Source organism: Corylus avellana, chromosome 7 (genome assembly GCF_965113065.1).
Source record: "Corylus avellana chromosome 7, dhCorAvel1.hap1.2, whole genome shotgun sequence".
Classification (NCBI taxonomy): Eukaryota; Viridiplantae; Streptophyta; class Magnoliopsida; order Fagales; family Betulaceae; genus Corylus; species Corylus avellana.
In genome coordinates, this window is record NC_142496.1 from 26,445,951 (window position 1) to 26,467,739 (window position 21,789).

Below are 21,789 nucleotides of genomic sequence, written 5' to 3' on the forward strand. Positions count from 1 at the left end.
TTATTTAAACTGAACGACACAAATAAAATTACATCCGGCACACCATGCCCCAATCTACCTGACTGTCCTTTAAAATTCCTCCGCAAGTAAAACTGATCAAATAGTGTTTTTTGAGTTCCAACAGGCTATTAGAGATCCCAACGTCTATTCACAGATAGTGAGCGTTGGTAATGCTAGGAAACAAATTCTTCAATCTTGCGCATCATCATGATTCATGGGGGCAAAAAAAAAAAAAAAAAAAAAAAGGGGAAGAAAAAGTAATAACTCAGTGGAAGACACCAAAGAATCGATCATATTGTCTCTTATTCCGCTGATCTAAAAACGTTCATAAGCCTTTCAAGTATCTGTGAGAAAATGATACATAAACAAGAATGACAACCTCTTTGAGGCGTGGACAAATAGCTCAATATACAGGACTGGAATGAGAGTAGCTCTTGGCCCTTGGTATAGTGTATAAAGAACTTGACTAAGAGAACTGGAATTCTGAAATTGAATAAATTTTTTCATTAGATATAAACCTGATAACAAAAGAATTGACAATGGGTACTGTAGAAGAATCCAGTAACTCTTCAAAGTTTGTCCTATAAATCAATGATGATTTTGGTGCTGGGAATGCTGATAAAAACTATTGCCAGCTTTATCCGCTCTACTGCTTACATCCTGTGACAAATATGAATCTGTCAGCTCATTTGCTACATTTCCTATACCTACGCTGCATTGAGAACCCCTTGAGTTGTCTCCCATGTGTCCCCACCCATTCCTTTTCCGAAGCCATGGCGGCCCTAATTTTGTATTATTCCGTTTTTCCTGCCTGAAATACCTCCTTCCCAAGTCATACGAGGATTCCCTTGCTCGCTTAAATGTCGTCTGTTGGCTATTCGGAATGTCCAAACATGGAGCGGTTCCATCTGCATAACAAGGGGCAGAATAATGGCTGTCCCTTTGTCCTTCTGCAGGATGAGATGGTGGAGGATCTTTGTTATCTCGGGGAAAGGGAGGCAATGGAGGAAAAGGATGGAAAGGCATGCCAGGAGCAATAACCCAACTTTCTGCCTGGGGTGTGCCAAATTGCTGTAAGATGGACAACGGTATTCCATATGAGACAGGCAATCGAGAAATGAATTTCTCCTGTGGCTGCCCAATAACCGCGTCGAAAGCATGCCTATGGTGACCATTTTGTCGAGGGAGATCAGTAGCAATTGATGAACCCAGAGCTGGGGGAGGTGAAAACCCAGGTGGAACATCCTCAGATATGCTCTGCCTTTCATTGTCAGCCCCACTAGCTTCATCTTGCTGACAGTGATTGTGAATGGAATCAGGGCAACTCCTGTTCATTCTGCTTACATTGTCTACATCATCTAGTGCCACTTCAACACCCCCTAGTAATGGCCTAGATTCAAATTGCTCTTGCAATGTAGACTCGATCTTCAGTTCCTTATGCTGAGGAGATCTCGAATTTGGGTTTGTCTCGGCTGGTTGATCCCATCTGCTTTTACGTTTACGAGTTTTTGTCTCTTTTGTCTGGCAACCACTAGCACAAGGAGCAGAAGAGCCCTCCTGGAGACCAGTATCATATGAGGTCGTTGAAACCGTCTTTTGTTTCACACAATCAATTGCTTCTGTAGGTCTTGTATCCTGATCACGCCGATAGTTCTGTGATGCTGAAAACCTATTGCAGTTTGAACCCCTCCGGTTCTCCATCCTGCCATCATCTCTGTCCAAGTAGCTAAGTTTTCTGACAGGTCTAGGAATCCACGTATCTCGGAAGTTACGTGCAATTTGATGAACCTGCATATGCATATGACACTGTTAATACAAATATACACAAGAGAATGCATAAAGGATTAGAGTCAATGGATGCATCCACAAAAAGAAAAATGTAATTTTTAAATGAAAAATGACATAAATCAACTAATGAATTTCTATGCAACCTCATCCATCAATATGAGATTGAAAAACTACACAACTAGGGCATATTAGATGAAATTCAAGAAGTTACGGAGCAGTTATCGCCAAAATACCTGTTTGTCATCATGCTCAGTCAGTGACAGTATTGACTCCCTAAAGCTGCATAGAAACACACGTCTCAGGGATCTATTAAAAAAAGCTGCATGCCTAGGATAACAATTTCATTGACTTAAAGAGGAAAAGAAATGACTGGTTTGAGTTTGCACGGAAAATTTATAACCAACCAAGAATTTGGCTGCTCTTGGACCAAGACATAAAAGAAATAGAGCTAACAATAATGGCCTTCCACATCAGCACAAAAAATTCACATGCCCATAGAAATATTTGATGGTGAACATGCAATGTTTAAATCTTTCACCAGCCACTCCTGATTACACTCACACATGTGAGCATCACAGTTATATAAAGTAGAAACACAGAAAACATGTTTCAGGATAAACTAAACAAGCAATAACAATCATGATCTCAACTGGATTTTGACGTGGTCTCACACCTTGCAGGAAAATATTTATATCCTGCGTTCACTAAAGACCCCAACAACCTTGATTATTAAATTCTCCTCTCTTAATCCATAGCTTTTGGCAAACATAATTCTCTACTACCAAGAATAATCTAGTGCATTATCATTGGCAAAAAGTTCATTCAGCATTCAGTATGGGATGGCAATGGGCCGACCTCAATAATTTGGTTTGAAAATGCTTCAAATATGCTGCAGTCTTAAGGAATTTGTTTTTGAACATATAGCCTTTCCAAGAGTCTGAATGTACTTATATGCCTAAATATGTCCACCAGGCTAACAGTATTTTTAGGTCATCAGCATTGTGATATCACCCTATATATAGGCCTAAACATTAAAAGTTTTCGGAATTTTGTTTTTGTTAAGGAAACAGAATTTGCTTCCAGATTGAGGCCAACCCCTTGGAGGATCTCAAAAGCTACAATCCTCCTAATGCCTTTTTCCAACGACTTTTTTTTTTTTTTTTTTTTTAATATTTCTCTCCTGTTTGTATTCCAGTTCAAAAACTACAGCATATCAACCCCCCTCAAAAAAATAAAAAAATAAAATAAAATAATATATGTATATATACTCCTTGAGCCTAAAAAATGGACAAAAGTTCTATTCTCAGAAGTTTTAATCTTCCTAATATAATTAGAAGAGCCTCATCAACTGAGTTCCAGCTGAAGACAAACGTATTACAAGGTATTAATGCATGGGTACAATAATCCAGGAACTGTAAGGCCAAAACATAATAGTAGGAAGATTCAATAAGAATGTCAAATAATATCTTCTAACCTCTCCATTCCAGGACAAGGAGGACCTCCATTAATATGTTCAGGTGTTAGTATCTCCCTCACTGCCAAATACTCTAAGACCTGCACCAAAAGGAACATCAGTAAGCAGTTCTCCATTTACATTCTTAAAAGAGTATTCCTATTTATTAATTTCTCCTGAAGCTCAATCAACTGCATTTCCCATTTCCCAAATCCCCCCCCCCCCCCCCCCCAAAAAAAAAAAAAGTATAGGCAAAATGTGGCGAGAACCTCTTAACAAGTAATCTTCAAGTTGAACCATTTGAAAAGCAGTTTAAATCTGTTTATCCCCAAAAATCTAAAGAAAAGAGAAGTACCAATAAAAATAAAAATAAAAAAAGAAATTTTTTTAATAAGTAATCGTAATATCATTAAAAAGCAAAAAGTGCAACCCAAATGTAAGTAGACAACAACAACAACAATAATAATAATAATAAAAATAAAATAAAAAAGACTTGAACCCCGCAGATTGAAGTCCAACCCGATTGCAAACAATATACTTCATTTAAGCAATTAGTAATGACCAACTCAATCTTTAAAAAAAAAAAAAAGTTTTCAGTTTCCTTGATGTAGTGGTAGCCAGCATTATACTCGTTACTGTATACTACTAGTACGAAAAGTGGAATGTTATCAACTTAATGCAATAGTTGTCTCAAATAAATTCTCTTCATTGAAATATATAGTTGCCAGCATCTAATGGTGAATGATATGACATCTTTTTATTGTTATTTTTTTGGTAGTAAAGTGGCACTTATCAATTTTTGTTTTTTGATAAGAAATTCAATCTCATTACAAAGGCATAGAGGGGCGTAACCGCGTAATCCTAATACATAGGAAATATACAAGAGAAACCCCTTATTAAGAAGTGGCACATATCAATATGTATTGCATCTTTATTCTATCTTACTAAACACAAAATATGCCCCAAATTCACCAGTTTGTGGAAGAGGAAAAAGGCATACTTTCTTATGAGATTTATGTGAATTAGTGTATTTGGTAATATAAGGTTAAAAACAAGGTCCTCAAAAAATTAATGTGTATTAGTGTATTTGGTAATCCGCAATTGTGATTAGAGGAAACTTAATCAATTGAGATACAAGGTTCCCAATGCAAGCACCTTGAGAAGCTTCCGGAGGATGGGAATCTTTTTGAAATCCCTCCTGTACTGCTTCATTATGTTGTGCAGCATCCTCAAACCTACAAGACAAAGGAACAGTAATCCTTTTAAATGAATACAGGCACAACTACAATAAATTTACTTCCCCAACAACATGGGGAAACAAATTGTAGGCTATGCAACAAAGCTAAGGAGACATACCATTTTTGTTTATTATATCAGTCAATACTGTTCGTGATTTTGTTTTCAGAAGTGCATCAAGGATCATTGAAAGATCTCGATTGCTACAACCAAAAAAGAACAGACAAAAACTCTAATAAATGAGTTGTCAAATAAACAATTCACATATAAGAAACTAACATATAGACCATAAGTGACCTAAATTTAATGAAAAGGAAAATCTATAATTTACCTCTGAATTGCTTCACCATTGCCACTGTCACCTGACGCTGCAGTAAGAAGCAGAAGCTTCAAGTAGCCTTTAGGGGCATCCTGTAAGAAAATGACATGGCTTAGAACGTAGACTACCTACAACTAGACATGCATAAAAGAGGTCCAAATTGCAAAAGATCTGCTTATTGGTTGTGGTGAGACTAAAAACTTCAAAGAAGAAACGAAATAAAGGAAGGCTTCGTCAGAAGTAATATTGAACAAGAATTCAGGAAGTAAAATGATTGAACCAGCAGTAAAGCAAGAACACAGCACACAAAAACACTGATGTATGTGCATCAACCTTCCAACTGCCCAAATCAGAACTACCAAATTCAAAGAATCAAATTGGATAACATTAAAAACTGCTTACCTTTCGTCTGCTAATCCCTCCATCAGGATCCAGCAACTCATTAAGTTTCTCTTCAACTGCAAGCATTTAAGTGGATTAACCATTAATATAGTACCCCCTTATTAGATACACTAGTTGTCAAGACAATAAAAATAGAGAACTCCAAACCTGCTTCAGAACGGCCATTAGAAGAACTTTCCAGTAATTTTTTTGGTTTAATAGACAGCACCTGAGATTTGTTGGCTGTCACCTGAATTTTATTGGTATTCAGAGGATGGCCACTCACTTTTCCTTTTTTGACAGAACTAGATAAGCGAGAAACTTTCATCGGAGTATGTGATTTTGAAGAAACTCGCTTGTCTTCAACTATGTCAGACTTGGACTTCATATTAGCATCAACAACATCAGATAATGATTTGCTGAGAGTCATAGTTGGAGAAAATATCTCGGATATATTAACATATGATGAGGTTTTATTCATGGTTTCCTCTTCTATGGAATTCTCTTGATGAACAGCGGGCATGGGTTTGATTGTTACATCTTCTGTTGGATGGGAAATTTCAACTGGTTGAACAAAAGATGGTAACCTTCCCTTGGAGTCCTCCAGTTCAAACGAGCTCTGTAGTTGGGAAGCAGCAGATCGGTTCAAAGAGTCCTCTTTCTCTATGGTACTCTCCAACTGCTCAACAGCAGTAGTGGCTTTATCCATTCCATGTCTATCTTTTAATACACTCTTGGCAGTTTGGATTTCAGCACTTGGCATCATATTATTTTTACCATTTTCAAGAAGCATCACAGGTTCCGGAAATTCATCATCTGAATCACCTTGAACAATTACTTCAGACTTATGCGGATCACCACCTATAAAACCCCGACATTGAGGTGCACCACAATAACATTTTTTGGCAGCTGCCCCAAACACCCTGACATAGTTGTAGTCAAATGTCACCTCTTCACCCTGAGAAAACAAACCAAACTTATCATAGGATGAATGGAAACAACCGAGGGAGAAGATGATTACGCAACAACGTCTCTAAAGGTGAAATTATACAGTGAGGCATTAGGCCTCCAAATCACATACACACAGTATATATTGAACTCTGGTACAGCCCATTTCAGTATATATGGAAATTACCAGATTAAACCTGACACTAAAACTCGGGAAAATACCAAATAGTACTAACCAAGCAACTCCCTTATGTAATGAAACTAAACACTAAGACTCAGATGGTAAATAAAGTAGCCAAAGTAGGGAACTCATTAGTCCCCATCAAAACTAAGCCACCATTCTAGAATCTTCGAGAAAATCTTCAAGAATACGTTCAGATCATACTGGTAAGGAATAATTACCAATGACAGTTATCCTTGGACCAAGATGTCTTCTTGCATGGTCTAGAGGTGATTTTCTTTAGTCTTAGGCTACTCATGTTCACATACCATGCCGCAGATGCGACATCAGTAGGTTTGGGAAGAAAGTACAGGAGTTCTCTGCGAGTAACAGTGAATATATCTAAGCAAGGTATGTCTCGTCCTTTCAAGTAGGAGAACCAAATTGAGTGTTTCACGAGATAAACAACTAAGATATTGATTCGATGGTGGCCATTGATGCACAAGGGCAGTAACATTATCAGGTAGGCAAGTGATGATAAATGATTAGTGAGGGGCCTGAACCCTGTTAATCTGGATGCCTCGTAACAAAAGGTTGGAACAGCAACACATTTCTATATTGGATCCTAAAAGAGAAAAATGAAGCATGTTTAGAAAAGTTTCCAAAATGAGTTTTTGGAAAGGTGGATGATTTTGCCTCATTTTTCAGAGTGTAGTATTCTAGGGTTGGCAATTTTGACACGACCCGCGAACCTGACACGAATTAACAGATTTTGGGTTTGGCCTAATCGGGTTCGGGTCTTAATTGGGTCACCCGTTTAAGACCTAGTTAAGTTTCATGTCTGGTGGGTCAACCCACCAGACCCGTTTTAAAAAAACCTAATCATAACCAATAAGGAAAAAAATGTGGGTTTATAAGTAGAAGAATCAAAAGGAAAAAATGACAAGAAGAAAGAAAAGGAAGAGAGTCATTAGCTTTCAAAAATTAAGCCTAGATACAATGCAAACAAAGTTTGCAACTCAACCACAGCAGAAAATAAGAGAAATAACAAAGAAAGGTAGCTTGGCGGTGGTGAACCGTCGGAGTAGCTTGGCGGCGTGGGCTTGGAAGAGCTGGGCAGGGCGGCGTCTCTGCTGGGTAGCTGTCGCCGGAGTCGCAAATCTATAGCCGGTGGTGGTGTCTTTTAGTGGGTGCCGTCCTAGGGTGGATGGGCACGTCTCCGATCTGGTGCAGTGAGCGATCATGGCTTTGCCGGAACCTGAGGTTGGGGTGGGGGAGAGAGAGAAGTGTGCTGTGGGAGAGAGAGAACTGACAAGAAGGTGAGGGGATAGCAGAAGGTGAGAGAAGGTGCTGTGGGTTTATTTTTATTAAAAAAAATACTTAACTGCAGTTTACTTAACTACAGCCACGTCAGTTGGGAACCAAGATTTGGGAAAATTCTTGGGATGCCTAGCATAGTAGCATTCCTCGTATCTAATATATATAGAGTTGACAATTGCTAATCTTTGTGAATGTTTTTATTGAATGGTAATTTGTTAACAATTAACAGTGGCATTGGTATTATTATTATATTATTTTTTCTATTTTTCATTCAGGGTTTTTTTTAATGGGTCGAGTCAGGTTGTGTTACCTGCTAAGAACACGGGTCGTGTCTACCCGATATGACCCGGTTATTTTCCGTGTTATAATCATATCAAACCCGCTAACTCATTTACCTAAATGGGTCGTGTTCGTGTATAAGTTAATCATGTAACGGGTCCTTGCGGGTCGTGTCAAGTACCTATTTTGTCAGCCATTGTATTCAATTAGAGTGAGACGGGAAGGTGAAGACAAGATCTGGTGGGTTCCCTCCAAAAAAGGGGTGTTCGCTGTTAGATCATTCTACAACGTCTTGGTTTGGATTGATGGCTCTCACTTCCCTTGGAAGAGTGTTTGGCGGACTAAGGTTCCTTTGGGGGTGGTCTCTTTTGCTTGGTTGGTGGCCCTAGGTAAAATCCTTACCAAAGACAATATGAGAAACCAAAATGTCATTGTGGTTGATAGTTTGTATATGTAAAAGGAATGGGGAGTCGGTGGACCATCTTCTTCTCAATTGTGAGGTTGCCGAGGCCTAATGGGATGTTTCTTTAGTCCATTTAGACTGTCTTGAGTTATACCTAAACAAGTAGTTTATTGGCAGACTATTAGTAGCGCTTGGAGTGCTGCTATGTAGAAGATGGTGCATTTGTGCCTGTTGTGATGTCTATAGAGGGAAAGAAATGACAGAAGTTTTCAAGACCATAAAAGGACTTTAAAGGAGATTAACGCTTCATTTTTTATACTTCGAATCTTTGGTCATCTGGTTTTGTTTCTTATGTGATGATTAGTTATCTTAATTTTCTTATTCTTTTTTCTCCTTCTAGCTAGGTGTTTTCTCGTGTATACTTCTTCGTGTCTGTTGAATTTTTTGATTACTTATTAAAAAAAAAAAACATTTAGCACTATCAAAAAATCTCTTCTTTATATATAGATCTAAGCCTACTCATCTTTGCCCCAAGTTCTACTCATGGTGGCAATGAGCCCCTCCACCCTATCCTCCCCACCCAAAAAATTAAAAAAAAAAAAATCTAAAAGTAATACTTCCAGAAAGAATTCTTGGCCATTATGAGTCACCATTTATGGAATTGAGTTATGGCTATAATGAAATAGAAGTAGAAGTATATAAATACAATATGTTCATGTGGACTCCAACCAAAAAGCTAAGAGTGAATTTTTTTTTTTGATAAATAATGCATATTAAAAAAGCTAAGAGTGAAAATAATTAATGTGAAATGAAAGCATACCTTCTTAATATTCCTTAACGCAAATAGTCCAATGCAAATTTCTCCATTCACCATCCACTGCTCAAAAGAAAAAAAGAAAGAAATAATTGATTTACAAGAGAGAAGGAAAAAGGTAATAATCATAAAAGGGAGTTTTCTGGGGGTAAAGGCTCAGGCAACTGAAAAGTATGAAATAAATTACGAGGTGAATTTCAAAACTTGGAAAGCCAATAAATTTACATATCAAAGCATGGTAATGGAGGAAACAGGAAAAGTGTATCACACAAATCATATATGCAAACCTCATCAATGACAGCTTTCAACTCTCTTTATTTGTTGTAAAAAGGAAAGTTGTTGCAGTGACATATAACAAGAATGTAATAGCAAAATATTTCTTCACAAATAAGTCAAAATAGTATATTCACCTTTTCTGTACGGCAATTAGGATCACAACTATGGTTAATGAAACGGCCCAAATTTCCTTTTGCACATGCATCTATTACCTGAAATAATGGAAAACATTAGCGACTGATAATCAAATGTGAGTAAGCGACAACAGAAGTAAAAATTCTACTTGATACAGAAAAAAGAGAGGAAAAATCAAAGAACAATTTAACCAAAAAGTGATTCAGATAAAAATAAGAATAGCTGATACAAAAATTAACAATTATTGTTAAAAGAACTGGTACATACTATTACATGTGGAAAGCCCACGTGCAGATTCAACTTCAAGAGAACTTGCTATCATTCTCATGAAGAAGTGGATTGTTAATAATCAAAAGAACTCAAGTTGACAAGTTTTAGAACACTCATCAACAGCTCTAGGGCAGTAATTTCCCAACCAAAAAAAGGCTGTGTTAGGTTATACTCCAAGCTTAGTTTTTTTAGGCTTTTCTAAATAGCTGTGGAAGAGACCATAGTTTTCCAGCACAAGGAGCACCTAGCAAATGTAGATCCATGGCTTGCCATTGGAATTGCAAATTCAACAGCAACAAATGCTATAATACTTAAATCTTTAAAAGGTTCTCTACCATGAGAAGCTTGCCTAAAGCAATTGTCCTCGTGGATAAAGCTAAATTGTACTCTTACACAAATATATGCCTCTGTAGCCCCCATCCGATACCACGATTTTACTCAAACTTGCCCAACCTGTCCCTTTACAAATGTCCAGAGAAGCATCTACCAACTCCAGCCACTAACTTAGAACATGCTCTCCCATCTCAGACACCAGTGGAGGTTTCCCACAAGACTAATCCATGAAACAGTCACTGTAATAACCCGACAGAACCGAATAGGAAAATACCAAGATAAAGCATAACATCCAGCTGAGAGATCCAAAAATATTCTCCATCAATGCTAATGGCCTAAAAATCTTTGCAATCGTGCCTTCCAATACTAGTATCAAATTGCTAAAGTTGACAGCAACATGCTTATCTCATTTATACCATCTCAATAACAGACAAGTACATACTTCAGTCATGTAAGTTTCTATAAATTTCACTAGATGACAAATGAACCAGCAAAATGAGACGAGGTTTTTTTTTTTTGGTTTAAGACTAAACGAGAGCCAAGATTACTGAACTAAGAAATTGAATATCTAATTTTGGGGGCAGGAGTTGGGAGCAGCAACAATTGGAAATCATGAAGCATAAAGATGTATCAATGCATTAAGGTCATGAAATTACTCTCATAGAGGACTAAAACTCAGTGAAATTTTCCCGAACAGAAAAGAAGCATTTAGAACAAGAAGCTACTGACAAATTTTTTATCAAAGAAAAAGTTGCTAAAGTTAGGGAAAAAAAACTAAAGAGGACAGATCCAAACCTCACTGCCATTTAATGTCATGAAATAGAAATGTCTATGACCCTTCAACGCATAGTCTTTTTGCCGTGCCTCATAAGCATGCATATCAAGCACCTGTTGGAACCATATATTAGAAACCTTGTCAGAGAAGGTCTTGTTACTGACACACACTATGCTGCCATACATACGCACACAAAAATGTCAAAGCACTTATAAACCACCGAGGTATTTAGTACATTAGCAAAAGGAAGAATGGCCTGCTTTGATAAAAAAAAAAAAAAAAAAAAAACCATGATAAATTTCACAATTACACCAAAGAATCAATGTTTTTTATTTCCTCATTAATAAATCCACCTTAAGGTTTTTGTCTAGTGGGAACCCAAGGCGTCCCCCATAGTAGTTGTAACTTACCACTAGCCAAAGACATATGGATTCACTTTTAAATGAAGGATTAAAAAAAAAGTGAGATCATCGTTTAGTTACCTCTCCGACATATTCAATAAGAAACTGCCCTTTGGGTATATCCTCAAGCAACTTTAGCCCATAACCCTTCTTCCCACTTCGAAACCACTCCAGTCTAGCATATTTCTGTTTCTGGAACTGCAAACAAGCATTTGGACTAAAACAATGTCCCTTACATACAAGTAACTTCACTAAAAGAAACAAATACATTGCTAGCTGCAATAAACAGCTAAGATACCTGTTGATTTGAACATAAGTCTCCACATGGGCAGGTGCCTTGGACGCATTCAATATTTAGCATGCGGTTCAAGCATTCATCTCCGCATCCCAACCGGCCTTTTGGAGGTTGTTGGCAATGGCAAACCATTATCTGATTAAAATCGATAAAATACATAAAATAAATAAATAAACTTACCTATAAAGACACAAATCACAACAGCCTTTTGCATGTAACAAATACAATCAATAAACATGCAAAAGCTAATGAAAAACTAAACGCTTAATTATCCATTATATCAAGAGCAAACAAGTGTTAAACAGAGGGGGGGAGAAAAGGAAATAAAGTTGCCAATGCAGTAAGAACAGACCAAGAAACTCCTTACTAATAAATACTAAAGATAATACATGCCCATGGAATCATACAGTTTAACTACAATGCAATCAAAGTTAGAAGACGACTAGAAGGGCCAACTTCTAACATTAGAACTGGTGATATCATTTATTTTACTGAAACCACACACTGAAAACAACAATGGCGGCATACCAGAAGGTTCTACGGCAACTAAACCACTGAAGCAGAAGTAGGTAGTTGAGTATGATAGAGAATACCCCATCCTCCTAAAAACTAAGATGTTCAACAAAACTAACACTAGATGGAAATCAACATCATAATAACACAAAAATGGTGAAAGTAAAGAATCTTCAGGTAAATATGAAAAGAAAAACCGGACTCTAACATTTAACAAAAAAGAACTAATCCATCCAATTTCCAGTGGAGTATAGCCTTATATTCTATACTAAAAAAATAAATAAATAATTGTTTTGGCATGCCAATGACATGTCAGTCCCACATCAATTAGATGTGCAAAATTTATGATTCTTCTTTGAAGTTTAAACTCAAAACATGGCTAAGCCATGCATAAACATGTCCATGTCCATACCCAAACCATGATCTATCTGATACATATTTAACATGGGCACTATTCACCTTCAGGTGTATTTGTGCTGCTCAGCACAGCTCACAGCTCTATCATAATGGTACCAGATAACATGTATCAAAGGCACTCCTAAGAGAGAGAGAGAGTATGCTAATTTCATCCTATAACTAAATTGCACATTTGATCTTTTCCTTAAAATCTAGGTCATCCTATTACTAAATTTTTGCACCACTTAAAATGGGGAATAAGGATCCTTTTTTTGTGAAAAAAATTAGATATTGAAAACTAATAGAGGGTTTGCATTATTAGTAGTATAGATTATGCTACTCAACATATAGTACACATCCTTTTCATTATTAGTACCATAACAATACAAAACAATTCTTAAATTGTTTGGTGTAGAGTGGGTTATGCCGAGACGGGTCATTGATTTGTTGAACAGTTTGGGCGGTCTGGTTGGGTGCGGTATAGTATAGGAAGTATGGAGGCTGGTTTTGATGTGTTTAATGTGGTGTCTTTGGCGTGAGAGGAATGCTCGGCACTTTGAAGACGTAGAGACATTGGTGACAAAGCTGCGGAAGATTGTGGAGAACACATTACATATTTGGATCTGAGCACATCACAGCTTATTTGGTTATAATTTTGCAGATTTTTTGACTTTATATTCTTCTTTTCTTCATCTTATGGGTTCTCTTGTATACTCCATGTGTACTAGGGCTGCGCCCCTCTACGCTTTATTTATGATACGACATTACTTATCAAAAAAAATTTATTAGTACCATAAAAAATTTTAAAAAAAAAATTAAAAAAATCTTCCAAGATCATCAAATAACAATACAAAACATAGCAAAGTAATGAATAGCACAACAATTAAAATCAGATGTCAATTATGAACCTCATCAATAGTCTGACTTCTACGCCAACGATGCAGAAACTCGTTAGTAGAAATACACTTAAAGGTTGACTCTTGGTAACCTGCAGCACATTCAAAAGAAAAAAATGTCACAACTCAGATGATATAAAAACAAAAGGATAACTTAAGACCCCCAAACTCAGTCTCGCTTCAAGCTTGTATCCAATCTTACTGATCTGCTACCACTGGCAAATATCACATACCTGCTGAACGCCTACATTCCAATCCCTTATAATTTAAACAGCCATCATAAGCATCTTCTTCGCCAGAGGCATCAGATATATCCAACTCCGCATTAATCTCTGCATTTGACTTCTCTTGAGGTATTGAGCAATCGGCAAAGGCTTTATCTATGTTGTCTTTACAGGTCCTTTAAAAATCAAAAAACACAAAGCAAAATCAAATGCAAGATATTAAACTAAAGTTCCAAAAAGAAAACATTATATAGGAAAGGATATTAGCTGTCTATACCATTATAAATAAGAGGTAAATGCATACAACACACAGAAATAATGGACCAGAAATATTCCACATATAAAAATATAAGGTAAAAATATACAACCAACAGATATAATGAACAGCATATGAGTCCAAATAACAAAGTACTTCATTGGAATGACAAAATATCTTCAGATAATGGTACCAATAGTCCCACTTCAGCAAAGAGATAAGAAAATTCTGAAATGGGTGAAATCCAACCTCGCCAGGAGGGAACCTCTTAAATGCGCAAGGAAATTCATCACAGATGCCCTTCATTTCCTAAATCACATCTAATACATGGTTACTCTCACTTTTCCAACTTAAAAATTAATTCACTGTAGATGATTTTAGCCCCCTGACGATGTCCCAATTAAAACTTTCACCAACATGTAACCTAAATGAAGTCAAAGTAGATACAAGTGAAGCTTCATCATCTCACTATGTAGATTTGTATCTCTATTCCCTTTCAGCACCCTACAGTTTGAGCTCTCAGGACTAGAGGGCTGTTACAGCACAAATAAAATTTTCATAGGCCTTAATGCAAATTCCTATAACTATTCATTTTTCCCTCCCAGTTCTGTCACCAAAAGTACCTTCAGGAACCTTCTCATGGTCAATGAACAATTGAGAGATGTTTCAACGGTGACTAAATTCAGGACCATCTCACCCAACATTAGCCTTATTTAAGGAGCAATGAAGACAATAATGTTACCACATATCAATAATTTGTTATGGTCACCTCAATCGAAGTCAAAAGCACCTCCTTTAACATAGTGAATGAAACATAGATGAATGTTTTTGGGAAGCCAGACCAGATATGAACAGTTAACATGTCCTTTGGGAACGTTCCCTTGCGTTCTATAGGCCAGAATGTGGCTGTATATGAAAAGGCAACTTTAGCTCTCGTCTAGCATCTTTGAGAAGCTAAACTTCGGGATACTCAACAAGAATCAAAGGCAGAATAGCAAATTCACATATGGTAAAATGGGGGCCAACCTCCAAGGGTGCTTAGACATATTCTCGTCTAACCAGATAAATTCTAGATCATTCTTTCCTATGGTTTATTGATACACCTCAATGATTCTTTTTTTTGATAAGTCAATACACCTCAATGATTCTAGATCATTCTTTCCAAGACTGATTTTTTTTTTTTTTTTTACGACGAAAAATCCCTCCAAGGCAATGCCACTCAGGATCGGACCAGTGCAAAGCGCCCTTCACACGGATCAAGTAATACTCCGACTTCGCCAGGGGGCTGGCCCCAAGGAATTGTTTATACCCAAGGAGATTTGAACTTTAGACATGATGAGAATGGCACCAAGATCAGGGCCCTTACCACTCGAGCCAACCCTTGATCAATTTCATTAAATATTTCAAAAAAAAAAAAAAATGTGATTGCTTTAGGAACCTAGGTTTGACTATCCAGGCCATAGCTTCTTCATCTTCTATTTTTCTTGTTTACTTCAAAAATGGATCTGATTTGCTGCCTGCAGCAAACCAGACCTGAACAAAATCAAATCACCCATAACACTAGCCTACCAAGAGCTTATCATGCTTAAGCAGTTTTTACATCAAACCATACATAATACTTCATCAGAGATCCTTTCACAATTACATTGTATACATGACAACTTAATTCAATAACATATATGCCAATACAATGCATCTTAAGGTTTCTACATTAATAGAACCTTTAAAATGATAAAGTGAGATATAAAAGACGGTGTACCATGTGCAATTTGTCTTTTCAATAGTATCTGCAAGCAAAGCTGGTATACGCCGCCATTTACAACAATCATCACACAGCACCCAAGCCTTACGCAAGGATAGACACTGCTCCTCTATACGACCTGGTACCATGCTCAAGTTAGATTGGTTCGTCACTGCAATGCTGTCGATGGTGTTGGTTTTTCCAATGGCATCAACTTTCTGATTTCCTGCAACAAGAAGTCAAGTTAAATGAGAAGCCAACTTTGAATTTTTGCCTATGCCAACAATAAGTATCTAGAAGGGAAGAGTTAAAGAAAGTCTCTTGCCAAGCACACAAACACACACAATGACAAAAGAATTACAAGAAAGTTAGACATTCTCCAGTCCTCCAAAAGGATTAAAAAAATATTGTTGTGCACGCCCTTAAGCAAACTATTACCAGTTTCTGGGTGACTATCCACTTTATGTGTGATTTTATTACAAACACCCTTCTCCTTGACTTTGCACTTGTTAACAGACTTCTGCTGGTTCTCCCTCTGTCTGTGTGCATTCCCTCTCCCACTTGCTGATTCAGAGGCTTTGGACCGGCCCTTGCTCACCCTAACAGATTTTGGAAGTTTACACCCCATACCTTTAGTAGAAGGATGTAAATTCTTGGAATTATGTGACTTTAATAATTCAACGTCAACATCTAGGTTGCAACATGTTTGAGCTTCCGTACCACTTTCCTCTTTCAAAGCCTCAATGAATATTCCTCGTTCACTCTCTCTTGAAAAAACCAACGGTCCCATAGGTACTTTCTTGTTGCTTGACAAGTTGCTTGAAGCATTTTCACTGGTGGGTGAAGTAAGAATTTCTCCAGAGCAAAGCCCATTACCCATATCTTTTCTGCTCCCATGTTTCTTTGATGTTTTAGCTTTATTTGTGCTAACTGGACCGGATGATCCATCTTCCAGAATACAGTTACGTGAACGAGGGACCCTGTTCTTCTTTCCCCTCTTACCACTGGTACGATGTCCTTTAGCAGCAGTATCCTTGGAGGAAGTCAAAAGTGTGTCATGAAAATCTGCTTGATGTCTTGCAGTGACTTGGGCATCTGGAATCAAATTGATCACTTCCGAATCAGGTGAAGTTCCAGGATCTGTACACCTATTCTCATTTGTCCCTCCCAATGCTTCAACCACCACATTGGAGGGAACCCCAAGATAATTGTCTGCATCTTCAGCTACCTTATCTATATTATTGGTGTTATGTGAGTCCTTATTTGCGAGTTGTCCATCCATAACAAAAGCATCTGGAAATGTCTTTGGCTTCTCAGGGTGCTTGCTGAAACATTCGAGTTGCATTATAGTCCCATCTTCCCTCAATTTATCCCCAACTCCATTGGCTAATTTTGGAAGTTCTACACTGGTTCCAGAATAATCAGTTCCATTATCACAAATGGTAGCATTGACAGATGCTGTCATATCAATCTCTGAAACCATGTTGTTCAGACAACTTTGGCCAGGCACTTTCCCCACTTTAACCTTCAAACGAATACGACTAGTTGATGCAAAATTATTTTCGCTTGACCCTCTTGAGCTTCCACTTGCACATTTCTTGTTCTGCTTTCCACTTCGTCGGCCACCCCTTGCTTTTCTCAATCCTTGATTCTGTAATTGATTCAGCCCATCAAGCCCGTTAGTCTCTCTGAAAAATTGCGTAATATTCCCCAACAACCCCCAGATAGAAGAACGAGCTCGTTTTGATGAACAGCTTCTTCTCATTCTTGCAGCCTTCACCACAATTCCGATACTTCCATATGGGTGTGGCACATTGGTTGTGTGTTTGCACTTCTTTGCAGCCTTGTTTTTTTTAGTCTTCTGGCTTGATTTACTTCTCCGGCCATTCCTTCGAGTAGATGAGGATGCAATTTCAGGACATTTGGTTTCAAAAACACAACCAAATCCGCCATTATCCTTTCCTTCATTATCTGTATGTCCAGAACATCCAACCGCACTGCTAGAATGAACAGAAGCAATAATATCCTGATCTGGCATATCCTTCAAAGTCCCAAAATCGACAGGGCTAAAGGGTTGACAGGACTGGGGAAAAACTGATTTCTCAAAATTACAGTGATGAGCTATGTTGGCAGCGCTTTCCTTTAAAATACAGGAATTTTCTTCTATTGGTAACATATAGTTGCCAGATTCAACACTTATAACAGTCGTGAGATCACTCTTCTCTTCCACAACCTTGGTAACACTTTCTGCACAGGAACCATCAACACTCTTATCATTCCTCTGCTCATTTTGTTGGAAAGAGATACTCAGTGATTCAGCCATATGTAAATTCTCCAAGGCCCTCTGTGAACCCTGTGAAGGCAATACTTGGATGCATGCACCACTATTGCTTTCTGTTTGAAGAATCCCTGTAACCCACTCTGCAGAGAGACCGCTGACGGTCTTTTTATATTTCTGATCCCCATGCCAGTCACTATTGCTCACTAAGTCACCTGTATGTAAGAATTTTAAAGGCATTTCACCATCCTGCAAAGGTGAAATCCGATTGCAAATCTCAGCTACTGTCCCTGCTGAATCATCAATTTTCACATCCATATCCTCGAAAGAAAGACCACCTATGCGGTTAGTGTCCCCCTGCTCGTTCTGCTGGGCATAATTACTTGGCGAACCAGTCATCTGTATTAATTCCAAGGGGTCTTCACAACCTTGTGAAGGAGATATTGGGTTACAAGCATCAGTCTCTAATCCTGCTAAAACACCACTTCGCTCACCCATAACCTCCATAGCCCCTTCTGGAGAAGAACCACTCACAGTCTTATCATCCAGCTCATCCAGTTGAACACAATTTCCCGGTGAACCAATCAAAAGTATAGATTCCAAGGGCGTTTCACAGTCATCTTCACCTTGAAACCCTCTTTTATCCAAACACAATGCACCGATTTCCAAATTACAAATATCACCCTGACTCTGAATCTCATTCAAACAGTCCCCACTGATCCTACGTTCACTGCCCGGCACTTTCTCCAGCATCAAATCACCCAAACTCTGACTCTCACCCACCAAGCCATCTTTATTAATAGTATACACCTCCGTAGCCTCTGCAACCTCACCAGAGCTCACACAACCAGAGTCATCAACCCGAGACAAATCTGGACACCCATCCAGAGCATTTGTGGGGTCCACATTAGACTCAAACAATCTGTAAGCTGCCTCCGAGCATGACCGCTGCTCGGATACAGATGGCATGGGTAATTCTAAGTTCAAAGTCTGCTCAATAACAGAACCGCATAACGGTTTCTCAGTTATAGTCAAATTTTCACAGGAACCCATCTCAAATTCAACAAATTTATCATAGTCTACGGAAACCCATTACTCCACCGTAAATTTTGATCAACATACTATTCTGAAAAAAATTGTAACCCAGACCCAGTACAATGCAAGGCCCCAATCACCCTCCAATCAAGCCCTAAACCTGTTATTCTTCACCAAACTCTTGAAAATCAAACAGAACCAAAAAGACAGTACCTGCGTCGAAGCCGTTTGAATTCTAACCGCACAAAGAAAACCCTAGAAAAATCACTCTGCACATGAAAAAAACAAAAACAAAACAAAACCCTAATTTCAGAATCTGCAGCGCAATGCGGATACACATATACACGCCTATATATAAATACGCATAAAAACTAAAAAATAAAACAACTCAAAAAACATGGGCAAGGAGATTAGAGAGAAGCAAATACCTGTGCAAGTCAGAGATTGAAAAAGAAAAATTACAAAGAGAAATTTATTGTGGTTATTAATGGTTTTTCTATATTTTCTTTCGAGAAAGAGAAAAATTGTGAGAGTTGTGTCGTCGCCAAAACAGTTGGTTTAAAGGGAAAGCAAATGAGAAGAGGTCTCCGACCAGTTGAAGGAGTTTTTATCAAATTCTAAAGCTCGTTCGGTAGAGACCGTTCTAGCCCTATACGACTATGGGCCTGTGTCCAGACCGTGATGGGAAAGGAGTTGCTGCCGTGGCAATTCTAGGACGCGTGTCTTATCGAGGGCAATCTCGTCACTCAAATTCATATCTATTTCTTGGGAACTTTTTAATTCCCCTTTTTCACTTTTTGTTTGTTGGGGACTTGGGGTCAAATGGTTTTGGCCATTCGGGAAAGATATTTAAAAAAAAAAAATCAAAGCAAAAAATGGGAAAGAAAAATTATAAGGGAATATATTTGCCACTAATGATCCTCAAATAAGAAAAAGAAAATGGGATAAATTAGAAATGCTTACAAACACGGTGGAAAGCAATTCATTTAATAATCGGGAAAGGCTTAAAATATAATATTATAGGCTAAGCCGGATACGTACATCCCAAAAAAATAAATTGGAGGTCACATTAATGGAGGCATATAGGGTGTATATATATATATATAAACAATAATAACATCAACATATCATTATGATCATAAGTGTCTTATATGATTTAAGTGCAATCTTAATTTTATGTACGTAAACTACTATATAGACATCATCTCTCTATAAGTCGATTTGAAATGATAAGTTATATAACACAAGATTTGTTCGTCGAGTATTGGACTGAATGTGTTGCGGCTTTGTGGTCGAGTCACGAATTGCACGACATATAGACTAACTTAAATGTTTTGGTATTATGTATGGACATTGCATTAAGTTATTGTATTCTAATGGATGAGTAAGGCCACTAAAAGACAAAGGGCTATGGTCGAGTCAATGTTAGTAAAGTTGGCTGTTGTGAACGTCGACTGCAGATTGTGGCGGGTTATGATCCTAAGTGTCATATATGGCTTAAGTGCAATATTAACTATATGTGCATGTATACATTTTTGGGTACCCTCCCCTTATAAATTGATTTTCAAATGTACATTTTACTTTAAGTTTATATCACATGCACAAACGAATTGTAAAAAAGAATGTACGAAACCCGTTTAATATAAGTGTCTTCAAATTAAACACTTGTCTAAACTTTCATACATTGGGACTTTTCTGTTGGTCTAATGAGAACATACCTCACATAATACCCATAATTTTTCTTTGGAGTATTTGGTTTAGATGCTGTAAAAAAAAATGATGGGTGATCATTTTTTTTTTTAATTGTCTAAATTTAATTTCAAGTTTTTTATAAGAAAGATAAAGATAGTAAAATTAAAGTTGGGACAGGACTGTTGAAAAACCTACAAGAGATCTGGTGGAGTTTTGTTTACAACACCCAAGCTAAATCCTTTTTCAAAACCATCCACTAGCAATGGTGTATATATAATATTAAGCTCATTAATTAATAAAATGTGAAAAATAATATTCCTCTGTGTAATATACAAGAGTAATGTTATAAGTCTTCCTAGAGTCATCCTAAGGTCCTTCCAAATGTGATGTACCTTTTAAAATTACCGTTGAATTTAAAATGTGATAAATTGAACTTTGATCTATTGGTAATTTTAAAGCTACATCACATTTAGGATAACTCTATGAAGACTTATAGCATTACTCAATTTATAAACATGGTATTATGCTTCTCATTAATTCAGCTTAATTAATTAGTTCAACTAAGTTTTGAACCAATTAGGATCTAAGCGTTGCATTAATTAACTTACTTAGGAGCTTAATATTTTTATGACTATAAATTAGGAAGGTCAACTTCTCAAACTCAACCAACTAATGGCATCAAATTAAGCGAACAAGTCTTTCAGGGGCTCATATATGGATACTAGCTAGCTAGTCCTCATAATGCTGCCTTCCAATTGGGGAAAGAACCATGCATTTGACCGTCACTATTTAGCCACGTCACTTGATGTTATGGTTCTAAGATGACGAAATTTAATTGGGATTTTCATAATTCGACCTTAATATTACGAAATCGATGAGTGGGTATTGTAGCAATTCATTCAATTTACAATGGGTTTTGATTAATTTGAGTAATTTTGGAATTTTTTTTTTTTTGACATGTCCACATAAGGGGAGGAGGAGGGGATTCGAACTAGTGACCTCCACTTCATGAGAAGTGATCCACAGCTGATTGAGCTATCCCTTAGGGCATAAATTTTCAGAATTTAAGATATCGTTTACTATATGAAAATTAGGGATATTTTCAGGTTTTGAATTATAATTTGCTTAAGTTGATGGCTCTATTGTGTAACTTACGGATTGCATTGGGAAAT

At 37.4% G+C, this 21,789-nt stretch overlaps 1 protein-coding gene across 1 annotated transcript; it reads right to left on the bottom strand.

Annotated features, from left to right (window-relative positions):
* Window positions 1-286: 286 nt before the first annotated feature.
* Window positions 287-19,538, bottom strand: EFS (histone-lysine N-methyltransferase). Its single transcript, XM_059597654.2, has 18 exons — window positions 19,354-19,538; window positions 16,051-19,194; window positions 15,631-15,838; window positions 13,625-13,791; window positions 13,404-13,483; window positions 11,590-11,721; window positions 11,373-11,489; window positions 10,911-11,003; window positions 9,512-9,589; window positions 9,108-9,164; window positions 5,346-6,135; window positions 5,199-5,254; window positions 4,809-4,888; window positions 4,598-4,680; window positions 4,397-4,476; window positions 3,263-3,342; window positions 2,022-2,067; window positions 287-1,788 (listed from the first exon to the last, which is right to left on the bottom strand). Exons 2-18 carry the CDS (start codon window positions 18,941-18,943, stop codon window positions 589-591), a joined length of 6,240 nt encoding a protein of 2,079 aa, XP_059453637.2. The 5' UTR covers window positions 18,944-19,194; window positions 19,354-19,538; the 3' UTR covers window positions 287-588.
* Window positions 19,539-21,789: the final 2,251 nt, after the last annotated feature.